The following is a 27,768-nucleotide window of genomic DNA, read 5'->3' as shown; positions in this document are numbered from 1 at the left end:
AGTACATACCGTATGGGAATAAAAGAGTCAGGAACAAGAGAAAACCAATGTGGATAAATAAAAATGTAAAGGTGGCAATAAATGGCAAAAAAAGGCATTTAAGCTACTAAAACAGGAAGGCAGTGAGGAAGCACTAAGAAGCTATCGGGAAAAAAATAAAATATGTAAAATTCAGATAAAAGCAGCAAAAGTGGCGACAGAAAGACTCATTGCCAAAGAGAGTAAAACAAACCCCAAAATGTTCTTTAACTATATAAATAGTAAAAAGGTTAAAAATGAAAGCGTCGGCCCCTTAAAAAGTAATGAGGGAGACGTTATAGACGGGGATCAGGAAAAAGTGAATCTATTAAATATATTCTTCTCTGCTGTATTCACAGAGGAAAATGAAATGCCAGGTAATATACAGCAGGATGAGATAAATGCCCCAGTACATGTCGCCTGTCTAACCCAGGAAGAAGTGCAGTGCCGCCTAAAAAAAATCAAAATAGACAAATCACCAGGTCCAGATGGCATTCACCCCCGCATTCTAAAGGAATTAAGTAATGTAATAGACAGACCCCTATTTCTAATATTCAAGGACTCTATAGTGACCGGGTCTGTTCCCCAGGACTGGCGCATAGCAAATGTTGTGCCAATATTCAAAAAGGGGACAAAAAGTGACCCGGGGAATTATAGGCCTGTTAGTTTAACTTCTGTTGTATGTAAACTGTTCGAGGGTTTCCTAAGAGATGCTATTTTGGAGAATCTCAATGAAAATAAATGTATGACTCCATATCAGCATGGGTTTACAAGGGATCGGTCCTGTCAAACTAACCTGATCAGCTTTTATGAGGAGGTGAGCTCAAGACTGGATCGGGGTGAATCGCTGGATGTCATATATCTTGATTTTTCCAAAGCATTTGATACGGTGCCACATAAAAGGCTGGTACATAAAATGAGAATGCTTGGGCTGGGGGAGAATGTGTGTATGTGGGTAAGTAATTGGCTCAGTGATAGGAAACAGAGGGTGGTTATTAATGGTACATACTCTGAGTGGGTGACTGTTACTAGTGGGGTACCACAGGGGTCAGTTTTGGGTCCTATTCTTTTTAATATATTTATTAATGACCTTGTAGAGGGATTGTATAGTAAAGTATCAATCTTTGCAGACGATACTAAGCTCTGTAACGTGGTTAACACAATAGAGGACAGTGCACGATTACAAATGGATCTGCATAGGTTGGAGGCTTGGGCTGGGATGTGGCAGATGAGGTTCAACACAGATAAATGTAAGGTTATGCACATGGGGAAGAAAAATCCTGGCTGGGAATATGTATTAAATGGGAAAACACTGGGGACGACTGACATGGAAAAGGACTTGGTTAACAGTAAATTTACCTGTAGCGACCAGAGTCGGGCAGCTGCTGCTAAGGCAAATAAAATCATGGGGTGCATCAAAAGGGGCATGGATGCCCAGGACAAGGAAATAATTCTACCATTGTACAAGTCACTAGTCAGACCACACATGGAATACTGTGTACAGTACTGGGCACCAGTGTACAAGAAAGATATAGTGGAGCTGGAGAGGGTTCAAAGACGGGCAACCAGAGTAATAAAGGGAATGGAAGGACTACAGTACTCAGAAAGATTATCAGAATTAGGGTTATTTAGTTTGGAAAAAAGACGGCTTAGGGGGGACTTAATAACTATGTATAAATATATAAGGGGGCAGTACAGAGATCACTCCCAGGACCTATTTATACCCAGGACTGTATCTAAAACAAGGGGACATCCTCTACGGCTGGAGGAAAGAAGGTTTCTACACCAGCACAGACGGGGGTTCTTTACAGTAAGAGCGGTGAGACTATGGAACTCTCTGCCAGAGGAAGTGGTAATGGTAAACTCAATAAAAGAGTTTAAAAGGAGCCTGGACGTGTTTCTTGAAAGCAATAATATTACAAGTTATGGATAGTAGATTAATAGGGACAGAACGTTGATCCAGGGATTTATTCTGATTGCCATATTTGGAGTCGGGAAGGAATTTTCCCCCTGGTATGGGGCAATTGGCATCTGCTTCATAAGGGTTTTTTGTCTTCCTCTGGATCAACACGGTAGGGACACAATATGTATATAGGTTGAACTTGATGGACTTTGGTCTTTTTTCAACCTTATGAACTATGTTACTATGTTACTTTAACTAGAGAAACTTGTGACCTTCCAGGAACTGATAGATTCCTGCAAGTTCTGGGGCCAAACTTTTAATAACCGGCCAGAGCAAGATTTACTGAATCAATGTGAATCCGCCGAGCAGTTCCACCCTTTTGTTAACCAGAAGCTAAGCCGTGGACTTTGAATTCTGCCTACAGGGCATTCTAAGATTCTTACATGTTTACAGAGTTACATTTATATATTGATACGTCCACATGGAAAGTCAGGCTACTTCCTACTGCAGAAGTAATGTGTTTGGAACTAAACTATGACATTCATATAGGTGCTGGTGGTCTTTTTCGCAGTAGGAAGTAACAGATACCCAAAGAGCCTCAGTGAGCCTCTCTTCCTATTAGGATTCAAAACCATAGCTTCTCCTTCAGAGACATGCGATGGATCCTTAGCACAAAGCATTAGGAATAACAAAAGACAAACCAATACAATGACAGAAGCTCAACACTGACATTTTATTGTAAATTGCAGATATTCTTGTACAGTCATTGCTAACAAAGCATTAAAGGCACTTGAATTCAGCAATACGTATGTAAATACATAAGGTGTATACAAGAATTTGTTTCTGTACACAATTCAATTTCAATGTGATCACATACATATCCACAGCCACAACAGTTGTTTTTGGGGGGAAAAGTGTAGCATCTGGTTAAACTGAAAAAGGCACAAGATCAAAGTCAGGTAATGATTTGTTTAGCTGCTAATAGGACAAGGCAGTCTTTGGCCACCCGGTTGTTTTCCTGGTTGCGGCTTTGCTAGTTGGCTGGCTGAGCATCATGGCATGTCTAATAGTTCAACAATCCGTTGGGGTAAACCTTGCCGAACCATAAATTAAGGCCTATGGCTTTTTTTTTTTTTATATGGAGAGTTTAATTCATAATATCAATGCTATACACAAGATGATTTGTACAAACACCATACAATTTTTGTTGTAATAAAAATATATTTTAAAAAGGTACAGAACTTGATCTGACAAAGGATAAAATGTGCAACAACAACAAAAATAATCAAAATTCAGGAAGGCCAATAGAAAAAAAACAGAAAATCAGGCAAAAATCAAACTACACAAGATAAATTTCATTGCAGATGAAGTATTGATACAGAGTGGTTGAAAGAGAAGCTTACTATCCACACCTATATTGAAATTAATCCCTTTTAAACAATGAATAAGCAGCACACTACAATTCCAGGCAAAACCCACTAGGATCTGTAAACAGTTATTAAAAATGGTGGTTTGTAAATAAAGTGGTGAGTAAACATGAACACGCATTGTACATGTTGTCAGAACAAGACAGCTTATTTATTTTTGTACCGAGAACCGCTACTTTGAAATTCAAAGGTCAAGTATTAATTCACAGAAGAAAAGAGACAACACTCCATTAGGCGTTAAGTATCCGGTATTACTAGGCCACAACTTGGACCATCTCTGTCTTTGTTCACTCAGGGCCAGCCCGACAATGGAGCAGAGTGGGGCAACTTTGGCGCCCCAAGCCCTGTTTTTTTTTTTTTTTTTAAAGCGGAAGAGAGAGAGGGGCGCCGAGTGGTTTTCGCTTACCAAGTTGTCAGTACCTGCTCGGGGCCCCTCTCTCTCCTCTGCGAGCCCTCTAGCTGCGAGCCGGCTCCGAGACCGAGCAGGGAGACTCGCCGCAGGACTGGGTAGATAATAGGGGGCGCCAGGGTAGATAATGGGGGGGGGCATTTTAAACTTCGCCCCAGGCGGCATTTTGTCTTGGGCCGGCCCTGCGTTCACTAAACAAGAAGTTTGCAAAAAAAAGTTTGTTTTAACTCCATGACTTCCCAATGTTTTCTGAATAGCCTTGGTGAGATTCTTCTGCACAATACATATTCATTAAATACCGTGCTGTATATATAGACAGGATAGTGTGTATATTATATATATATATATATATATATATATATATATATATATATATATATATATATATATATATATATATCACACAAGTCAAAAAACACATTCATCTTCAAGTTGTTTTTTTTTTGCAGCCTCTTGCTTACCGTCTATGACACTCAATTAAAACAAATGTTCTTTTATTATATTACTGCCATTTTTAGCCTTCAATTTATCTGTTCAATAAATGCTATAAAAATATATGGCACTTTTAAATGGTCAGTAGTTGGGTAATTAGATATGATGCCAAGGATTAGAGAGAAAAAAAAGGTTTAGCTAGAGATGGAACTTACAGCTTGATCCCGAGCAGGCGCATCTGTAGCATTTTACTACTGATAAGGACTCGCTGCCAAATTATAACCTTTTTAAAAAATGATTAACTTTTATCAACTTCGAAGAGTTAATTTTACAGCTCAATTCATATGACACAAGAGCACCACGTTTAACATGAGGTCACTGCTATTGTTTAATTATAAACCAAGAACTGTGAATGTACCGGGGGTTTATTAAATATTAAAGATTCTCCTCCAAGCAAGAGAACTGAAAAATTGTAGGATATATCTAATCTATTGTGAGGAATTTGCGATTAACTGGGTTGCGGGAACACTTTGCTGCTAGTTTTAGGAGAGTTCTTACAATCTGTTCTAAGATCAGGTGTTCACGGGGAGAACTTATGTCCCATGCAGCAGGAGCTGAAAATGTAATGTTATCTACAAGTAGATGTTTATTTTATAACAAGACCCCTTAAGAAATAACATGAAGGGTTCTAGACCAAAATAGCCATTTAAAGGAATAAAATGTATTTTGTTAGGGCGTCGTGGCTTCGGAAAGCCTCCAAATCGTAGCGGTGGTTTCACGGCCGTAGTATAATTCTGCACAGCTGAATCGGCACTCTTATACCGTTACACACAAATAGAAGTTCTGACTATGTCAGCAGCAGAGAAGCTAAGAAGAAGAAAAAAAGGGTTTTGCCAACAAAAATAAACCCCCGCAGTTTGCAAAGAACTCAACTTTCAACTTCCACTAAAACCTTCATAGAAAAATATCTGTAATGCCCGCATTCGGCTCATATCAACGTCTCCATGCGCTAATAAATACAACCCGGAATAAATAGGTGCGTATCCAGTCTTTCCTCCCCAAAGAGATCACCAACACGAACATCCATTTGAAGCATTAAGTGCAGAGCTACGGGATGTTTTATATAAAATAACACTAACAGCTTGCAGGTTTGGCCCTTAGCAGTGCACAACAGGTCAGTGGTGTGTATGAGATCCGATTGTTCTGAATAATGTGTTTTTTAATCTTTTTTGGCATATTTAATACGTAATTACAGGTCTAGTTACAGACCAGCTTAAGGATTCACGTACGGAAATTCAGTGGATACAAAGCCCCATCAGTCAGAAATCGATAAGTGTAAATGGTCCCCGTGTTTCTCTGGCATTTATATGAAGAATCAGTGCATGGGATCTTTTCTGATAAAGTGCAAGGAGTTTCACACACTGTTTTTTATATCCTTAGAGTCAGCTGCTTCCTTCACATTTTGCTCTGCAAGGCGGCTTGGAGAGTCGGGGTTATACCTGTAATTATACCCATAAGGACGGAGGTGATGAACCAGATACTCCAACTGGTACATGGTCGAAGAGTCCACATAGTGAAAGGAAATTGCCAGATCAGAGCAACAGCCAGGGCCCTGGAAAAGACAGAGTCAATAAGTAAATCAACAACAAATAAAAACAGAAAGAAAAAAACACCACATTACACTAAGGTTTTTCAACACAACAATTTTCATGTCAGTGAAGCAACGCTTTATACCCAAAGCCACATAGATTCTATTTAACATTTTATCACACAAACCACGCAACACACAGCTGTGGATATTCAGCACATCTCTCTTTATAAAAGTAGTCATTAGACAAAAATAAATATATTCAAAATGAGAAGCCTAGAGGCGTTGCTAGTGAGTATGTTCTAAGCACAAGAGAAGGAAAACAAGAGCACAGATGCTTTCACAACATAAGCTTCTCTTCCAGGAAGGTTGTTAGAAAATAATGTGACAATTTCTGTTGGAAACTTAAGCCACGTACCCCACATACCCACCTATTCTGCTTCCACAACTCCACGGAGAGAGTATTGATGTACATATGCAACGTGTACATATGTGCTTCTATATTTTGCCTAACACCTAAAATAAGGTGACCGGATTTTAAGATGAAATCCGGGGACTTTTTGTTTTTTTTTAATTGGCAAATGGGAACATTTTTAAGTATGTATGTATGTATGTATGTATATATATATAAATATACATATATACACACACACACACACTCTCATACATTTATATACACACACACACACATATATACACACAGTGTATTCGGTATGCGTTTATGAAGTGATTGTATGATATATACGTTTTTTTCTCACATTTTGTTCATGAGATAAAAAAAAATAATTTTGGCCAGATGGAGAGGATTTTGGGCCTTTTCATGCAAATAAATCAAATAGACCAAATCTAAACTCTGCATTCATGTGTACTGGATAAAGAGAACATCAGTGCTCGGCAGATAATATAGGATAGAATCTTATGTGATGGGATTGGGAGTAATCAGTACACTGAAAAAGTCATCATACACGGGAAGCCTGAAGCCACAATTTACTGCCACTAATCCTTTTTAATAAGATATACAGATTGGAATAGAGTAAATAACACAAAACCTTTACTTTTCCTCTCACTGATTTTTGGGCCTAGAAAGTTTTGTCTTCTGAAGTGACTACAAATTCAGGAGTGCATTTTATATCTGGATAAGTAAAAATTAAATAGTTCTGTTTATTCTTACAGTAAATAAAGTACCAGGAAACCGATAACCAAACACACTCCAGGACAGGCTCTGCCACAGCGACCCTCAAACACACACCAGGCAAGGCGCTGCCACACTGACACTAGGGATGCACTGAAAAGAAAATTCAGGATTCACTTGGCAGAAACCAAAAAAGATGCACCCACCTTTAAAAAATTAAATATATATAGATATATATATAGATATATATATCTATATATAAAAATAATATTATATTTGCTAACAGCAATCACACTTGTATCATGCCCAGGCAACCAGTACATGCTGGAATCTTGGTATGCCTGGGCATGATAGGAGTGTGATTGCTGTAACATTCATATATTTAACACAGCAATCACAATCCTTATTATGCACAAGCAGCCAATACAGCCTCCCTGTGCCACGCCCCCCACACTTACACATCCATGCTATCACACACAAACTCATTCAGATATTAATCATTCACAATATTCATTCCCTCAATCACGCATACTCATTCATACACCCTCCCCTGTCCGGTCACCCTAACCTAAAAATAATGATCCCCAGATATACAGCTGTAAAAATGTTTAAATGGCGACGCTGTCGTGTGTATACAAAAGAACAGCAAGGTATAAAGTTATGTATTTACTATTATGGAGTATATGGTAATATTTATATACACGCAGATCACAGCCTTGGGGGGGGGGTCCGTAAAGCCACAGAGCAGCTATGGCAGCAGTTACCTGGATGGCTCAGTAGTAGTTTAATATGTATAATCAGCAATTACAAAGTAAGAACTAAAAACATTTTATCTTCTAATCATTAGTATAAGAGGCCAACGTTGTCTATGACATGTATTAATGAGATTATTTTCATAGAGGCTGTTAGAATATACTGCGCTCAGTGTGTAAAATCAGCTTTTATGACCGATGTAACAAGAGCTAAAGAAAAAAAGTTTAAAATATATAAGATTTTCCTTAGGAGTAGAAGGAATTTCTAGTAATTCACAGATCCTCCCAATAAGTAGAATTCTAATGCTGAATGAACAAGACTGACCAGTCTGAAACGTAATTGTTGCGTTTTCTAGTATGTGAAGCCACGAAGACTTAGGAGACCTGTTATTTTAGTTTCACGTTTGAAGCTCTAATTAGATTTTTAAAAGAAGCTATTAAATACGGCACTTTCTTCCCACCAAAGGGAAACATTAACTTGCAGTTCACGTCCTACGAGCAAAGTTTAGGTCACAATTTTTAAAAGACACAAATCTTTGTTCCCTCTAGCCATTTTTTTTTTTACTGTTACGCTTAATTTGCAAGCTAATAAAATACCTAGGCACATCCTCAGTTTATATACATAGCGCTAGATATAGCCATGAGCACTAGCACTACATTATCTGACTCGTGGGATAGTCTGGCCCTGGCTATAATGATCAATTTCACTGGCTCTTATCTACTTACAAATAAACATGAAGGTGCAGGGAATAGATTACATTCTGTCATTTGGAATCAATTTGGCAGAACAGCTAGAGTTGTGATCTACTAAATCACACGCAGGACTAGTGCCAACAGATGTACTTTCTGAGCATTTCCAGTGAGTATATTCCAAAACAGATTAGTTCCAGTCAATTACATTTCTTCAACTAGAACCTTTTGCTGCCGGAAGGCTCAGGTAAGCATCTTGTAGACACAGAGCAGTCAGAAGAAAGCATCTTAAATTGTTTAACTTACCTCAATAGCGGGATAATAGTTGTAATTCCAGTACCAAAATGTCCTTGGCAAGTACCCCTGTATAAGATGATGCTCTGGGACAAAAGGGTGGAATGTCTCCTTTCCAGTGGTATCTCTAGAATCCCCAGCCTTAACATTAATGTTCTCCATACATTTCCCCAAGGCAAGATCTTCCACCGAAGAACTGTGTGTACATTTCTCTTCTTTAAACGCGGTAACGAACCTCTTTAAAGCTTCTTTACTCAGCACATAACCAGCACCTCCACTCATGTAGCCTTGTTTCACATAAGGCTTAAAGCGCCTCCCGAAATAAATCGGATCCTCTGGACTGTACTTTGACAAAAGCCATCGAAGATTGTCGAGAACAACATAAGTATCGTCATCCGCTTTCATAAACCAGTCGGCTTCGTCCAGGTGATGTTCGTGCACATACTGAAAGGCTTTAATAGTCTTCCAATAGAGCTGGTCCCGGCCCTCCTTAGTATCCAGCCCCACCGTGGGGAATTCTTTGTTCTCTTCTGAACTCATGTATAACACCTTATTGCACCTTTGGGCCCAAGTGGCTTTAACATGTTTGGTTTTCTTCTCCAGGTTCTGAGGCCCAGTCATGACCCAACAAAGTATTCTCACTTTGTTGAACAGCTCGTCAGCTACATGCGTGTCCTCATCTGAAAATAATGGTTTATAATAATAGGTATTTAATAAGGTTGTATATTAAATGCATTTGTTAGTCTTTGCTATAACTTATAAGGAGCTTACATTTCTTTTAGAGTACTCTGTGTGTGTAACTTAAACTAATGCTTCAATCTCATCAAAACAGAAAGAACAGAACACTGGGTTAAAATTATTTTATAGTTTTAATAAATCTAAAGAGGGTGTTTGTCAAATATCATCAAAAATAAAATGTAGTACTTCCCGTATTCCATTAAAACATTTTATCCAGTGTTTAAAATATATACCCCCTCTCAAAAAATGGGTCGTGGGGTGGGGGGCCAGGGTAAATGCATATAGAAGGATTCTTAAAATCCCCCCCCACACACACACGCAAATGAAAAACAGACCACACATGGTCTGTGATGGCAGGAAAGTCCCTTTAAAGTACAAAAAAAGTTCAAAAGTTTAGAGCAAGATGTCCCCTAGAGACACGCAAACGGTCTTTGGAAACACCAACTCTTCTGATATCGCCCCGATACTCACCGCACATTTTTGTTCAAATCATTAGTAACATAAAGAGGCAACAAATGATTCCAAATGTTGGTGAGCAAGTCAAATATACAACCTTCAGGTGTTAAAGTTATTAGTGGAAATCTGACTTATGTTAACCCAAAAACTAAAGCGTGTCTATCTGTATCCAACACATCATATAAAGCATCAACAATCCAAGTAACTTTGCTTTCTAAAACATTACGTCAGTAGAGGCGTTTGAATGACCACGTCGATTTAGACACGGATAACTTATCAAGCTAAAACAGAAATTCTCTCATTACAAGTTAATTGAGTACAAAAAGTGAGTGTAACACGTCTTAGACGGTCTCATCTCCCCAGCACCAAAGGTCACTTCTGTTGTATTATCAGTTACAGATAAAGCAGCATCCCGTGTCACGCACATTCTAAGCAAAACTTAAGCCATCAGGGAGAAATCTAATAAACTCATCCACTACCCAAATCTGGTGTCAATGATCATACATAAGGGACCTCAATTAATCTCATTCATTCGCGTTGCTCCACAGCACCAACGTACAGCAGTTTGTATGTAAATTCTTAAAGGGATTTAACAAACCGGAACGTTTATTCCAAAGGAAGGGAAAGGTTAGAACAAGATGTCGTAAACAGAGCATCACAGGATTAGATATAAAGGTTTTACTTTACAGGGAGGGTGGTATGTAAATGAAACAGTCTCCCAGAAGACATGGTAGAGGCTAATACAGCGAGGGAATTGAAATATGCATGGGAAAGGCATACAGCTATCCTGATTCTAAGACAAGACCAGGGACTTATTTAAGGTCTGAGTATCTACATCAAGAAAAATAGCCAGACTAGATGGCAGATATTCTGTTTCTACATTTCCCTGGCACTCAGTATTGAGCCAGGTGTGGGAGAGTATCGGTTTCATGGTCAGGGAGTTAGTGGATGGCAGTCCCCACAGCTATGCCCTGGGGTGAACAAATGACCAACCCGGGGCAGGATTCCGGATGAACTGCAGTGACTGTGGCCCAGGGGCATTTGGCTGGTTACAGTGATCTCATGCTGATGACTCCTATTAAGGATGAAATAGCAGCTCGGCCGCTTCTCGGCCTTTTGGCTAAGATCAAGTGTAGTCTCTCTTGTGGTGGGGGGAGATGACACTGATCCTCTGGCCTTAGGGTTCGGGAAAGCAATGGAACCCGAGGTGAAATTGCCCTGGCAGAAATGCCGGAGTCACCGTGTGTGGTATTGCACGCCACTGCACACGGTGAGCGCACGTTTCCACTGGCGGCCTTCCAGCACTACTCGGCCCCATGTACCATCAGGTCTTGGGGTTGAGAATTATTTTTGAATCCGGCAGGCCAGAAATGGCTTGTCCCTAAATTATTTTCTTTATTTATATAATTCACTTCGTTTTGCACGAGTGCCAATTAATTTACTTCCCTTTTGATTCACGGTTTTCGAAATTCACGGCTTGGCCCCCACAATTCTATGGCACACGATTTTGTCACTTCGTTTTTGGACACTGTTTTCTTTTTAAGAGGCAGTGAAGCCTGGACTTTGCTGGAGGAGGATTGGAGCCTTCTGGCCCTTTCCTCTCTTCAAGAAGGCCAGCAAGGAGTCTCACTCTTCGGGGTGAGACTCAAGATCCGACCCTCCCATGGGGGGGGTTGGAATTTGTCCGAGTTCTCCGTGAGGGAACTCGGTATTGTAGTCTGGCTTCTGCTGCCTTGTGCACAGAATGCGGCACCAAGGAGCACGCACCTCGGGCTTCCATAAAAAAAAAAAAAAAAAATGATGGGAATTACAGTCCCCAATAGCTTGAATTACAGGAGTGTCCTCAAGCCCAATTCCATAGCCCATAGTTATGAAGGGGAGACCCCCCATGTTGGCCCTGACCCAGGAACAGGCCATTGGGTTACCGTGATGCTGTTTGGTGTCCGCATTGAAGTCCATCTGTCCGGCCAGCCCATCAGCCTCGGCTTCGTGCTCTGCGTGCCTGAAGTGGGGGTCATTGTGAAGGATCTCGGGCTGGCTCTGGCCCCTCTGCTCCAGGACGATGCTGAAGATCACGTAGCAGCAAATGAAGCCAATGGCCAACCCGAAAATAAAGGTGGCCAAACTCAGCACGGACTTAGACGGAGCCATTTCCCGAGGGAACCAGCCTGTGAACGAATAACAACGAAAGGCGGTCAGGGTATGTCCCGAACTGTCACGGAGAGCCACAGGCCATTCGCTCTGTACACTACTACACGCAGCTCACATTGCGGGGTGACAGCCCCCTGCAGGAAGCCGGAGCTGGAAGAGTCTGTCAGGAGAGCGAAGCCTGACGTCCGTTATCCGGTGCTGGCCGCCGGTCTGCCTGTATGTCAGCGTCAGGACTCGACTCTGTCCCTCAAACAGGACGACCAGAGGGAGCGCGCGCAAACCCCGCCTGCCATCGGACTATGTCTGCCAGACAGGAAGAGGTTAACGCGCTCAGGTAACAGCTCGAGACATCAATCAAGCCCAGCCTGTCAGGAGAGGTGGGCGTGGCCTAAGTGTGGGCATCGGCGCATGACGCCACCGCGCCGCATGCGTCATCTGCTGTGAGACCGGGGCGGAGTGGGTACTTGTTGCGTTGTGGTTATGCAAGGGTTACTATCAAGGCGCGGTATACACGTTGTCACTGCTTCCTGCGCAGACCGGACAGTGCGCTCAAAACCTGTATAGCGCCGTGACGTAATACTCACGTCGGTCGGTAGAAGAAGGAAATGATGACGCTGTAAATTCAATTGTTTGTTGGTAGAACGGAACTACAACCCTGTGCACTGTATAGCAAGCAAACAATACAACTACACGTAGTATGCGATCCGATCCAATATCCCGCCCCAGGAGAGGTTGTCTGAGCCGATCAACAACAATAAAGCAAATAAACAACTAGGGCCAGATATATAAAGGGGAGGAATAATAATGCAACACCTGAAACAATGAAGTTAAAAGGGCACTCCTGCCATCACATGCCTATTAATACACATGATAGCTGCGTGGTCCTCTGGGGTCATAAAGGATGAATTGATGCATCAGCAAGGAAGGTCAGAAGGCAGCAGCAGTATTAGTAGGGGATTGGATAGACGCAGGTAGACACACACATCCAGCCCCGCAGTACAGGACTATGAATTTACCACAAAATTAGAGAAATACCGCATCCAGCGGTGCGGTCATACCCGGGAACTACACTTGTGGGACTCGGCCAGGAGTGCCCGTGTCGGGGGCATTTCCACGTGTACCCCACCATAAGTTGAGAGGGAGGACAACGAAAGTCCTCAAGGGGGTGTAGAAGACGAAAGGGTCTTTTTACCAACATGCTAGCCAGCTGATCTCACAATAGATCGGCGGGTAGCGTACTGTATCTTTACCCCCCTGAGTGCCTGTTACCATGGTATCAAGCAGCCATATTGGGTTTTCTCCTCAATGGGCTAATCTAATAAAAGTTTTCTTCCATGCACTGCCTTTAGTGTGGCTTTTCTCTTTGATTTCTGTTGACTGCGAGATGGCTACCAATGGGCTCATGAACTGTAGCCTCCACTACACTACAGAAGTCTCACAACACTTTAGTGCTGCCTCGAATGAGATACGTGGTTCTGTCCTGGGCTCCACCTGCCAACCACATATCATATAAGTGGTTGGCGCCGAAAGGTCTAAATATTGTGGAAAAGCCAACACACAAGCAAGGATTTCATTGACATGAACGGTAAAAAATAGGAAGACAAGTACAAGCAAATCGGTGAGGAATGAATGATTTATAAGCATCATGGAACAGAGAGTAGTGCGGGCCACAAACAGATATTGGATTTCCTGATTGCTGTCAATTATATGTTCAGAACGAACGTCCTACTTTGGTAATGAAAATACATTAAAGTCTTTGGAAAATTTTAAATCTATATTGCCACACCTTCCTTTTTGTAGACCAGGTCCATGGCCGTATGCCAGTTTGTGCCGTGGTTGTACATTCATTTATCATGCGTGATTGTGAATGATCAGAGAGGTTTTTCTTTGCTGAAACATGAGTTGGAAGTAGAGTTGCTGTTTCAACTCCCTGGTATTACTATCTGTCATGAAGGACCAAACCCATAGGTTTCTGTTGCACAAAGTGGTTGATTAACCCTAGAGCTGCCACATCATCTGCAGAATGTTTATCTGTGAAACTCCTACGGTGGTTAATAGTTTGACCATAAATCTGGTGGACATACAATTATTGAGATGCTCATTTAAGCATCTGATGTTGATGGTGGAACATATCTACCCTGATTTAGTTTAAAATTGTCTCTAATGGATTCTAATTTTCTACTTAAGAATTGAAAATACCTCCTAGTACTAATTGTTCAGGAAACAGCTCTTTTTGTGGAATTGTCAGAAATACACATTACATAGGCTGTAGGAAACACCCTTTCCATCTGTCACACCCATCTATCATGAGTAGAGCCTAGAGGCAGCAGAAATTATAGGGCTGGTGTACAAACCCTAAAGCTCTCGATCTGTAGCTAGAATACTATTCAAAATAATCCCACGTTTAAGACTATGTGTGGATTAGGCCTCCTCCTTGCACAGAGTGTACGCAAAAGAGGCGCTCAGCAAAGTTTGTAGAGTGATACTTCTTTGCTGTTCTTGGAAGGATCCTTGTACATGACTGTGTGCTTTAAAAGTATAGACCAATTGTTTTTAATAATATTTCCAATTTGAAAGGAGTGTGTGTCATATTGGGAAAGAAAAGAAAATGCATATTTTCAATATCTTCTCTACTTATATGATTTTGATCCCTAAATAGTTTCTCTTGGGACTTCCTCAATTTGTCTATTTTTGTAGAATATTTTTTTTCTTTAATTTACCAGTTTGTTCTTTGTATAATGTCTTAGAACTACAATTACATCTCAATCATATAAACTGACCTTTGGGAATCTCGTTTAACTAATGGTGGAAGATTTTTTTTTTATTTTAGGTATATATCCGTTATTATCAGTGGATTAAAAAAAAAAAAAAAAAAAAGAGTTTGAATAGTGTTCCGACACCCAGTCCTTTTTAATGTTATATACAGCAAGTAAAGTTACAGTTCCATTAAACATGCTGTTCTCTCATACATGTCTAAAATGTGGCAGTCTATGTTACGCCGGATCAGGCACCACAGGTGATGGACCCACGATGCAGGAATGGCGAGAATATCCGATAAACAATCTGGGATCGAGGCAGGCAGCACAGGAACGCAGTCAATACAATAGCCGGGGTCGGGACAGGCAGCACAGGATCAAGGTCAAACAACAAAAGCCGAGGTCGGGACGGGCAGCGCAGGATCAAGGTCAGAAGAACAAAAGCCGAGGTCTGGTACACGTGGAGATCAATCAATAAGCAAGAACACCCAGAGAACATTAACATGGACTCGTTGAACGGGCAAGGAAACAAGGAACCAGGAAGGTTTAAATAGAGCCAATGGCGGGAGAGCAGATAAGATGACGTCATGGCAACAAAACATAACTTCCTGCCTGTGTTACCTCCGCGAAAGACGCGGAAGAGCCACACAGACAGGGGAGGTAATGCGAACAACCTCCGTGGACATGTGTTTGATCGCCGCCGGCATGCCTGCGGCGGCTTAACTACAAGGTCCTCTCTGCCTGTGTTGCCGCCGCGAGCCACGATGCAGCGCCACACAGGCAGAAGAGGTACTGGTCGGGGTGCCGCGAGCATGTAGCGTGGATCGTTTCTCCGATCGCTGCTGATATGCTGCGGCAGCCCGAGCAGAGCTGTCAGTGGCTGGGAGGCGTGCCTGCTCTATACGCACGCCCCCTCGTGTGCGTGTAGAGCGCACGTCAGTACGCGAGGAACACCGTGGGACCCCGGCCGGACAGGTAGGTGTGTCAGTCTAGGCTACTTTTCATTTTCATGAATTCCTTGTAAATTTCCTACTTTCTATGAAATCTTCAGTACACAACAGTTCTATATAGTCTATGTAACGCAGGCATGTCTAAAGTCCGGCCCGCGGGCCAATTGCGGCCCGCGTTCCAGACTGATACGGCCCCCCAAGTGAGCACCGGGACTTGGCGTCATCAGCCCGGCGCAGGGAGAAGGAAAGCGCGAGATTTGGGCATCCACCGGGTACTTAACAAGCCGGAGGTTCCCACGAAGCCACCAATCTCTAGGGGAGGGGCGAGTGAAGAAGCCGCCTCCCCTGGGCCGGTCTTCAAGGCCGCGCCGAGGTAGGTGCAAGATCGTGATCTCCCCCAACTAGCCCTGATCAGCAGGGCTGGTTGGGGAGATCACGACCTCCCTCTAACTAGCCCGACATTATGGAACTCGGGATCTGGCACTTCAGACCTCGGCTTCCCTGCTCTCTAATCACTACGCGCCGGCTATTGATGCCGAGCGCAGGGATGACGTCATGTCCCGGCGCTCGGCATCAATTGCCGGCGCGTAGTGATGAGGGAGCAGGGAAGCTGAGGTCTGAAGTGCCAGACCTCGCGCTCCCACAACTGGATGGAAGAAAGAAGATAAGGTAAGAGATGGGGAGAAAGGGGTGTGAGTGCAGTGTATGTATGTTGGTGTGATATGGTCAGTGTATTTGTAAGCTGGTGTGTGTATGTATGTATGTATATATATATATGTGTGTGTGTGTGTATATATATATATATATATATATATATACACACACACACACACATACATATATATATATATATATATACACATATATATATATATATATATATATATATTATATATATGTGTGTGTGTGTGTGTGTAAGGGCAGTGCATGTATGTATATGTCAGCAAATCACCGGTAAGGTACATTGCTTGCCGTGATTGGCTAGTTGTTGTATGCTGGGTAGAGGGGTAGTCTTATACGGCGAGTATAGTCCAAACTCTATATTTGAACTGTAAAAGTTGGGGGTCGTCTTATACGCCCAGTCGTCTTATACGCCGGAATATACGGTAACTTTAAACAGGGTTCATGTTTGACTGTAGACGAGGGTTGAAATCTAACCCTCCCCTACACAATTTCTTCATCAGATGCCCTTGTGGCTGTGTGTGCCGGCGCAGGGAGAAGGAAAGCCCAAATCTTGCGATCTCGGACGTCGCTAGATTTGGGCTTTCCTTCTCCCTGCGCCGGCACACACAGCCACAAGGGCATCTGATGAAGAAATTGTAGGCAGTGGCGGAACTACCGGGGTCGCGACTGCGACCGGGCCCTGGAGTTCTGCCAGTCAGGGGGGCCCAAGGGGTGCTGAGCGGTTGCTGTAAACGACCGCTCGGCACCTCTTGGGCCCCCCTGACTGACAGAAATCCAGGACTCCTCTGCTCGCTGCTGCCGCCGCCGCCTGCCTCTGCGCTGCCCAGAGTGCAGTGTTGGAAGCGTGAGGCGTTTGTCTCGGGTGCCGGCGCTTCACGCTGGGCGCCGGCATATGACGTCATATGCCGGCACTCAGCAGTGAAGCGCCGGCACCCGAGACAAACGCCTCACGCTCCCAACACAGGAGTTGACGGTAAGTGACCTACAAAGGGGAGTAGGGAGGGAGTGGGTAGATCGTGAGAAGGGGGGGGTAGATCGTTAGAAGAGGGGTAGGGAGGGAGAGGGTAGATCGTTAGAAGGGGGGTAGGGAGGGAGAGGGTAGATCGTGAGAAGGGTAGGGAGGGAGAGGGGAGATTGTGAGAAGGAGGGGTAGGGAGGAAGAGGGGAGATTGTGAGAAGGGGGGGTAGGGAGGGAGAGGGGAGATTGTGAGAAGGGGGGGTAGGGAGGGAGAGGGGAGATTGTGAGAAGGGGGGTAGGGAGGGAGAGGGGAGATTGTGAGAAGGGGTAGGGAGGGAGAGGGGAGATTGTGAGAAGGGAGGTAGCGAGGGAGAGGGGAGATTGTGAGAAGGGGGGGTAGGGAGGGGAGATAGTGAGGAAGGGATAGATGTGGTATGTCGTTTTCAATAAACTTTGCATAAAATAGTTAATTTGCATTTAATTTTAATGGTTCAGAAAATGTCAGGCAAAATGGTCGGCCCTCGCACATGTTCACTTCATCAAATCTGACACTCTTCGAAAAAAGTTTGGACATGCCTGATGTAACGCAATGCGGAAAGTTGTTTCTTGTCAAAGTTTCTACAACATCTTCTACCATTTTTAGGATATAGGGTCTCTTTTGCCTAGTGTAAGAGTTTAATGCACTGTTCATTCCAGGACAGAACATTTAATGGTCGGGGTGTTGTCCTGTTTAATCTGGAGCCTCAACAGCAATACCAAAACTAGTTTTTCGGATGAGTCACCTTGTACTAATTCTGCTACTTGTATTTTTTGTTCAGATTGTGCTGAATCATCTCTGAAACACATAATCTGTTTCCAAACAAAGGAATTAGATTTGAAGAAGACAATAAGTGGCAGTTGTGCAGCCTCGGATTATAGAATGCTGAGCGAATTCTTTAAATGATATTTCCTGTTTGCTCAGTTTCACTAATAGGAAAATATGGGCAGCTGTGTACTTTCTCCTTTTTTCTTAAGATCATTTACCATACACATAAATAACACTTGGGGAAAAAAATGACATTTATAATATATACCTATGGCTTGATAGAAGGTGGCTGATACTCTCAAAAAATGAAAACAAAATTTAAAAACTAAGCTTGGTGTCCAAAAATGTCCTATTTTAACACATTTGACGTGGATTGGGAAATGATCCACATGTCATTGCACCGCTCCATGAACTCCATGAGCCCACATTGAAATCCAGATAAAGCCAATGCCAAAGTAAGACAATCATTGCTTTTGTAATACTGCAGCTGAAATTAAGCAATCTTTATGGAAATTAACAACACTATACAAAAGTATTTACAAAGTAAATGGAAATTTACACAGTGTTCCCAAATAGGTACAGCTGCATCAAAGTCAGATAATATGTTTCCTTTTATTAGAGGAGATGCAGACATGGTTCATATCTGCCATATCATTCCATGTTTCTGTGTGTTCAGACACTGTGATCACGTGAAGAAGCGTGAAATTCCAGGTGGATGACCAAATGTACCGTTACCCCATTTGGTGTAATGGCGGCCATATTTGTGCTCAAAATTGGAGCAAGTGAGAAGACATTTAGAAGCCAGCTTTACTTAGGAACATGGTATTTTCCATAGACTTTCAGGTAAAATACTCAAAATGTTATGATTTATAATTGATGTTATAATTTATTTAATAAAATATACTTTTTGTCTGTGTGTCAGGACTCGGGTGATCAGGTCTAGTAGGAGCCCAGGTGCAGGGGATACGAGGGGCTCCGTCCGTACCCCACGATGCATGACGGCCTGGGGTTGTTACAGACAGGCACAGGAATGAACCACAGACAGAAGATCAGGTTTAAAAGCTGTATTGCATGTGATGGTACAACAATAATTGAACAAAGAATGTCACTTGGCAGGAAGCCCACTTGCGGGGCACACGGCAGATAAGCCCTCTTGCGGGGCACACGGCAGATAAGCCCTCTTGCGGGGCACACGGCAGATAAGCCCTCTTGCGGGGCACACGGCAGATAAGCCCTCTTGCGGGGCACACGGCAGATAAGCCCTCTTGCGGGGCACACGGCAGATAAGCTCCCTTGCGGGGCACACGGCAGATAAGCTCCCTTGCGGAGCACACGGCAGATAAGCTCCCTTGCGGGGCACACGGCAGATAAGCTCCCTTGCGGGGCACACGGCAGATAAGCTCCCTTGCGGGGCACACGGCAGATAAGCTCCCTTGCGGGGCACACGGCAGATAAGCTCCCTTGCGGGGCACACGGCAGATAAGCCCTCTTGCGGGGCACACGGCAGATAAGCCCTCTTGCGGGGCACACGGCAGATAAGCCCTCTTGCGGGGCACACGGCAGATAAGCCCTCTTGCGGGGCACACGGCAGATAAGCCCTCTTGCGGGGCACACGGCAGATAAGCCCTCTTGCGGGGCACACGGCAGATAAGCTCCCTTGCGGGATACTCAGCTTTGGAGTCCACTTAGTGGGGCGCTGGACGCAACTCAGGAACACGGCAGGTACTGGAGCAAGGCAGGTACTGGAGCAAGGCAGGTACTGGAGCAAGGCAGGTACTGGAGCAAGGCAGGTACTGGAGCAAGGCAGGTACTGGAGCAAGGCAGGAATCAAACAGGTAGTCCTTTGACTTCAATGTCAAGGCCCTGAGTAAAGGGCAGGGCAGGTTCATAAAGGCAGGGTAATCAAGGTAACAAGGCCCAGCTGGATGTATTCACTAGGGCTCAACCCAGGTAACAAGGCACACCTGAGTTCTGAGTGCTCCAGAGGGCGGAGGGTGGCCACTAGTGGTAGCAAATGAGAATGGCACAGGTATGAAAAAGCCATGGTTCAGGCAGCAAAAAAGTGGTTCCTGACAGTACCCCCTCCCCAAGGAGCGGTCACTGAACGCAAACAGTCTGAACAAAATCTGTACAACTTTAAGAAACTGAGCAGAAGGGTGTACTTAATGTGATTTCTTCTTCTTCTTCTTCTTCTTTTTCGGTAAAGCTTGTTCACAGATCTCCAGGTCTTCCTTTCTGATTATATTGCCATTAGGGGTAATAACACAATCCAAGCAGAGGTTATCTGTGGTGCAATTGTAGGTCAAAGTAGGACTGGATGCTGAAGAAGTTGAGGAGAAGGTATTATTCAGTGCTTTCTCTGTCCATGTACCAGGGGTCACGTAGCTGCCCTGTACCCAGGGCACCACTGAGGGCAGTTCAGTATGAGAAGCATTGATGGAAGGCCCCTTCTTACCCAGAGATGGAATAGGGTCATGCATCTTTGTTATCAGTCCAGAGGAGATATTAGGGGCTATGGTAGTCTCTGGTGTATCACACTTTGCTGAGGTAGCAGTGATAGGAGTTGCAATCACGGCTGAACAGAAATCAATAGGAATCACAGGGGTTGGTATATACTCCATGGATGTGTCCATGACCTCTGCATCAGATGACGCACTGTCCATGTAGGACCACTCGGGGGTGTCAGACAAGGTCTGGAGGTCTTCTGACATTGTGATGGAGGGTGTAGGAGTCACAGGTGCCGAGGACTGGTTAACCCCTGCATTGCCCGTCTGTGGTCGCAACAGGGAATGCTCCTGCTTTGTGACGTTGCTGGCGTCATATGCAGGTTCCTGGGCATGGGGTTTCTCGCTGTGGGTTGCGGATGGCTTGACTGGTCTGTGCGGACAATATGTAATCCTGTGGCCAGTCCCTCCGCAATAAAAGCATAAGCCGTCCTCTTGTCTCCTTTGTATTTCTTTTTTGGTGAGCGGCTCTCGCTTAAAGCTCTTAGCAGCCTTCTTTCTTGGTGTCTGGGTCTTGGTTTTTGTGTTCATGCACTCAGCTTCTACCACAGTCCTTACTGACTTGCATAAGTGGAGTACACATTCTGCCAACAATTCCAGTACTGCAGGTATCCCTGCGGACTCCTTGTATTGGCCTTGACATTCTGTCAGGACTCGGGTGATCAGGTCTAGTAGGAGCCCAGGTGCAGGGGATACGAGGGGCTCCGTCCGTACCCCACGATGCATGACGGCCTGGGGTTGTTACAGACAGGCACAGGAATGAACCACAGACAGAAGATCAGGTTTAAAAGCTGTATTGCATGTGATGGTACAACAATAATTGAACAAAGAATGTCACTTGGCAGGAAGCCCACTTGCGGGGCACACGGCAGATAAGCCCTCTTGCGGGGCACACGGCAGATAAGCCCTCTTGCGGGGCACACGGCAGATAAGCCCTCTTGCGGGGCACACGGCAGATAAGCCCTCTTGCGGGGCACACGGCAGATAAGCCCTCTTGCGGGGCACACGGCAGATAAGCTCCCTTGCGGGGCACACGGCAGATAAGCTCCCTTGCGGAGCACACGGCAGATAAGCTCCCTTGCGGGGCACACGGCAGATAAGCTCCCTTGCGGGGCACACGGCAGATAAGCTCCCTTGCGGGGCACACGGCAGATAAGCTCCCTTGCGGGGCACACGGCAGATAAGCTCCCTTGCGGGGCACACGGCAGATAAGCCCTCTTGCGGGGCACACGGCAGATAAGCCCTCTTGCGGGGCACACGGCAGATAAGCCCTCTTGCGGGGCACACGGCAGATAAGCCCTCTTGCGGGGCACACGGCAGATAAGCCCTCTTGCGGGGCACACGGCAGATAAGCCCTCTTGCGGGGCACACGGCAGATAAGCTCCCTTGCGGGATACTCAGCTTTGGAGTCCACTTAGTGGGGCGCTGGACGCAACTCAGGAACACGGCAGGTACTGGAGCAAGGCAGGTACTGGAGCAAGGCAGGTACTGGAGCAAGGCAGGTACTGGAGCAAGGCAGGTACTGGAGCAAGGCAGGTACTGGAGCAAGGCAGGAATCAAACAGGTAGTCCTTTGACTTCAATGTCAAGGCCCTGAGTAAAGGGCAGGGCAGGTTCATAAAGGCAGGGTAATCAAGGTAACAAGGCCCAGCTGGATGTATTCACTAGGGCTCAACCCAGGTAACAAGGCACACCTGAGTTCTGAGTGCTCCAGAGGGCGGAGGGTGGCCACTAGTGGTAGCAAATGAGAATGGCACAGGTATGAAAAAGCCATGGTTCAGGCAGCAAAAAAGTGGTTCCTGACACTGTGTTACAAAACATTTTTGAATGAGAAGACCTGGAATTCTTAGTATGACTGCTGTTGGATGTCATTGTGTTTAGATAATGATCAAAGTTCAAACAACCAAATACGCAAAGCCGCAATTATAACAACAGGATGGTTGGGCAAATATAACCTTTTATCAATAAAGGTACAGTAAAAGTTACAATGATGAACATACAGATGTCCTTTGAGTTGTGGAGTCAAACACATGAACAATACATTAAGAAGGTAGTAAAAAAGTACTAAAGAACATTTTGTTAATGTAGTTACACCAACCTTTATGATACCAGAGTTAACATTATTGATGTAAAACAGGATGGGGCCATATAAATCAATAATAATAATAAAGTTCCTGACATTATTATATAAACCCTTCCATTGTTGTACATATAATGGCACTAAATATTCCCCAAGAGGCTCCACATTCTCCTCCTGCCTCTTGTGCATTCTAGATGTTTCTTGAGCTGCTTTCAGTGTTTATGGGTTGAAGGAAAACATGATATTACAGAATTTGAGGGAATGAGGTCATCATGATGAATGGTGGAAAAATTAGTGCATGGGATTTCAGCATAATTTAAAAGTTTTTTTAAAAAATTTTAGGATAGTATTTAAGAAACCGATGAGGAAAAATAATAGGATTTTCCTTTATGATGACCGATGAATCTAGTAACGTATTACAGTATATTACAGACGCCTGGATTTCAGCACGCAAGCATACATAACGCGAGTGTAAAATATGGTGACCTTTTGCCTAAGAAAACAGCTGCAGTTATGTTTTCTTTCATTTTTCTCCCAAAAAACAAATACACCCACTCTATTTAAATTGGCGTGTATGTAATTTATGTAAAACACTTAAAAGGGAAATCTCTCAATTTTTTTCATTGGTGGCAAAGTCACTTAGTCAGTAGGGTATTAATAATGTGTGTTTTGTGGGTAGGCGTTAGGTGAGGCAGTGTGCTGGAACACTTTTACCATGTACCACCTTTCCCATCTGGACTTTGGACTAAATTGGGTGGTAGTATACTGTGAAGCCACATATTTTCAAAAATAAAGCCGCATTTTACAACCTTCTCAGCAATATGTGGCTTGCGTATGGTGCGCCATTTGCAGCATCTATATTAACATGACTGTGTTGCATGCAGAGCCGGCCTTAAGTGTTCTGGCGCCCTGTGCGGACTACTCCTCTGGCGCCCCCCATCCCAAAAAAAAAGAAAGGAAAAAAATCTCCCCCTCTGCCCCCTCTCCCTATCCTTACTTACCTTGTTGCCGGAGTCCTGCGTTGGGAGCCGTCTTCCCGCTCTGCCGCGGTGTGGCATTATTCCAGCACTCAGCATGAAACGCCAGCACCGCAACGGAGTCTCGGAGAGTGAGGTGCGCCAAATGGTTGCTGAAAACTTCACGAGCGACCGCCCAGGACTTAAATTAAAACACAGTTTTTTTTTGTTTTAACTTTATTTAACATCCTTTTAAAAAAACACTTTATTTAACACTGAGGATGTTAAATAAAGTTAACCCCCCCAATGTTTTAATTTAAGTCCCGGGCAGGCGCCACTGTTGCCATGGTGCCCTGTGCGCCGCACAGGTTGCATTCCCCTAAGGCCGGCCCTGCACAGAGATAGCATTACACTTGGACATAGCATTGAACATGGACATAGCATGATACATGGATGTAGCATTAAACATTGACACGGCATATATAGGGGGTATAAGGCAAACCAGGGAGGCAGAGTGGCATATAGGGGTAAAAGGCAAATCTGGGGGGCAGAGTGGCAAATATAGGGTATAATCATATCCGGGAGCAGAGTGGCTTATAGGGGGTGTAAGACATATCTGTGGGGCAGAGTGGCATAAAGGGGGTATAAGGCATTTCTACAGATGAAATGGCATCCAAATATTTATTTATTTATTTTTGGACATTGTGTTTTTTTTGCTAAAAAATATATTTTTTAGTCGGACCTATTTGAGGTCTCATTATAAAACGGCCCCGATTATAATACGAGGGGTATTTTTCAGAGCGTTTGCTCTGAAGAAAACCTCGTCTTATAATCGAGCAAATACGGTAGGTCATCCAATCTATCTTTCCATGTTACCAAGCGGGGGAGAGTGACATCAGACAGTTTCTCCGTTATAGATCAAGGGGAAGAAGACACAGAACTTCCTTAGGAAACCCGACAATTCAAAGGAGTGTTTCCGAAAAAATACAAATGCATATTTATGTATCTACATTATAGTAAAGAATACCTAATCAATTAATGTATTGTATAATGATAATTTATATGTTAATTTAGAATAGAAAACGAATGTACAATAAAATATCCGAAATGCTTTCATACAAAGAGTGTCCCTAGACATTATGTATTATTTATGAATTTTATAATGATATTTACGTATATATATATATATATATATATCAATTTTTATATACATATAGGGAAAATCTAAATATATAGAAAAACATAAATAGAATGAATATGGCTAATGTATGTATATTTACATTTTATATGTGTTTATATGGAAAATCAATGAAAGGAATATAATGGAAAAGAAATATCTAAAATATCTTAGGGAGAAAGAGAGATATAGTGCAATGAAGGTAAATGTGACAATGCCTACTTTAAATTGAAACATAGGCCAAGAGAAAGTATTATGTGTAATAATAAATGTATTTATAGTGTCTCACATATGGATATATATTGGCATATATTAGAACTGAATCACCAAAAATAATGTTGCGATTTAAATGTTACAGTTAAAACTAAATGCTGTAATAGTCTAAATAAAGGATATTATATTTAAATCGGTGTTGAGCCCTCCTTTTTGATAGGTCCTAAGTTTAAAAATCCATTCAGTTTCTTTTTTGGAGATATTCTCTACATAATTGCCCCCCTCCAATTTGGTGGCACTACATCTATCCCCACAATCAGAGCCGGCCTTAGGTGTTCTGGCGCCCTGTGCGGACTACTCCTCTGGCACCCCCCATCCCCAAAAAAGAAAGGAATAAAAACTTGTAACAAAACCCCAATCACTATATACTACGCCAAACATTGATGTGGTGTAGGCCTACCACTTCATTGTCTGGCTTAGTAGTAGGGATGCACCGAAACGAATTCTAGACTGAAACCGAAAGTGCAGCATTTACCTGGCCAAAACCGGACCCGCCCACACCATAAAGAAATCTAACACTTTTATTTAAAGTAAGTAACACACCAAAATAGGACAAAACAATTAAATAACAATATTATATATATATATATATATAAATATATAATTAACAGCAATCACATTCCTATCATGCCCAGGCATACCCAGATTCCAGGATGTACTCGCAGACTTGCCATGATAGGCGTATGATTGCCCTATCTACCCCTTCTCACTCCCTTCTGCCCTATCTACCCCTTCTCACTCCCTTCTCCCTATCTACCCCCTTTCCCCTGCCTCACTCCCTTCTCCCTATCTACCCCCTCCTAACTATCTACCCTTTCCCTCTTTGAAGTTCACTTACCTTTCAGGAGTCCTGCGGTGGGGGTGCAAGGCCTCTGCCTCCCAGCTCTGCCACTGTATGGAACAGTATAGAGTGATGGGAGTTATGATGTACTTTTAGAGCATAATTAGATCATGAAAAAGACATTGGAAATGGTACAGCATAACACCCATCACTCTCACACATTTACCAATCCACACATATACTAATCCACACATATACCAATCCACACATACACCAATCCACACGTATACCAATCCACACGTATACCAATCCACACGTATACCAATCCATACACATACCAATCCACACATATACCAATCCACACATATACACTAATCCACACATATATACCAATCAACACACATACCAATCCACACATACTAATCCACACATACTAATCCACACGTATACCAATCCACACGTATACCAATCCACACATATACAAATCCACACATATACAAATCCACACATATACCAATCCACACATATACCAATCCACACATATATACCAATCCACACATATATACCAATCCACACACATATATACCAATCCACACATATATATACCAATCCACACACATATATACCAATCCACACATATATACCAATCCACACATATATACCAATCCACACATATACACCTATCCACACATATATACTAATCCACACATATATACTAATCCACACATACACCAATCCACACATATACTCATGCACACATATACCAATCCACACATACTAATCCACACATACCAATCCACTCTCACTCTCACTGAATGCTTTCCTACCTTTCCTCTTTTCTCCTTACAGCTTATTTTCCTCCTCTTCGCTCCTCTTCTTCAGTTCTTCTGTCCTCTCTGTCTCCTTCCGGGTCAGAGGGCACGGACAGCGGTGGGCGCGGCTTCAGTGCTGTGCGCCGGGATCTGACAACAAACCCCGGCGCACAGCAGCTGTTGTCGCGCGGATCACAAGGGAGCGGTATCGGAGGTATTTAACAGACCTCCGGCTCCCATGAGTGATTTTAAGCCGGGTTCAAGGGAGATCCTTGAACTGGCTTAAAATCACTCAAGGGAGCCGGAGGTCTGTTAAAGACCTCCGATACCGCTCCCTTGCGAGCCTGCTCCTCCAGCGGCGGACATTACTGTCCGTCTCTGGAGGGGTGCCGGGTGCCCCCCTGATGAGCGGCACCCGGTGCGGACTGTCCCGCCCTCCGCTAGGTACGCTACTGGCGGCAGCGGACCCCGCGGCGGCGCCCCCTGGAGTGTGGCGCCCTGTGGTCGCCCCCCCCAAAGGCCGGCCCTGCCCACAATATTAAAGGTTTCCATGGAGAATTTTGTACATTTTGGTACACTGTGCTTCACACTTGTATTTCTAATATTTCCTAAGTGTTCCCAGGTATTGCAGTTAATGCTTTTTTATTTCATACGTTGTTCCTGTTTGTGTGCAAGTGAAACTGGTGGGTTTTTCGGTAAGTTGACACACATCTTACACCTTCCACATGTATGAAAATCTTTTGGTTTTTTGCTAAGGAGGGAATTAGCCCCAACCGACTTTTTATTTCTGGGAGTACACTAGGTAAAAATGATGTTTCAATGTGTTGTTTTTTTTATATATATACTTTGTGGATTTACTGGTAAAGAAGAGCCCAAAATTGCCGTATTTGCCTGATTATAAGACGACCCCCCCAGAATCTGATTATTAATTTAGGAAAAAAAGAAAAGGCCTGAATATAAGATGGCCCTATAGGAAAAAAGTTTTACCAGTAAATGTTAATTCATGTAAACTAAGTAAACTATTTTTTTTTTTAAATAAAAGC

General features: G+C 43.4%; 1 protein-coding gene and 1 pseudogene across 2 annotated transcripts; one reads left to right on the top strand and one right to left on the bottom strand.

Annotated features, from left to right (window-relative positions):
• Positions 1 to 4,189: 4,189 nt before the first annotated feature.
• On the bottom strand, positions 4,190 to 12,366 carry C1GALT1 (core 1 synthase, glycoprotein-N-acetylgalactosamine 3-beta-galactosyltransferase 1). 2 transcript variants are annotated; one of them, XM_053467446.1, is made up of 4 exons: positions 12,106 to 12,366; positions 11,765 to 12,007; positions 8,658 to 9,325; positions 4,190 to 5,801 (listed from the first exon to the last, which is right to left on the bottom strand). In XM_053467446.1, the coding sequence occupies exons 2-4, from the start codon at positions 11,988 to 11,990 to the stop codon at positions 5,604 to 5,606; spliced, it is 1,092 nt and encodes a 363-aa protein (XP_053323421.1). In that variant the 5' UTR covers positions 11,991 to 12,007; positions 12,106 to 12,366; the 3' UTR covers positions 4,190 to 5,603. The 2 variants fall into 2 exon arrangements, with proteins under 2 accessions (XP_053323421.1, XP_053323422.1); XM_053467447.1 differs by having other exon boundaries at positions 11,765 to 12,366.
• LOC128498575 (uncharacterized) lies at positions 10,940 to 11,119 on the top strand (annotated as a pseudogene).
• Positions 12,367 to 27,768: the final 15,402 nt, after the last annotated feature.

This window comes from Spea bombifrons, chromosome 5, assembly GCF_027358695.1.
Source record: "Spea bombifrons isolate aSpeBom1 chromosome 5, aSpeBom1.2.pri, whole genome shotgun sequence".
Lineage (NCBI taxonomy): Eukaryota > Metazoa > Chordata > Amphibia > Anura > Pelobatidae > Spea > Spea bombifrons.
This window is presented reverse-complemented; position numbering and strand designations above follow the sequence as displayed.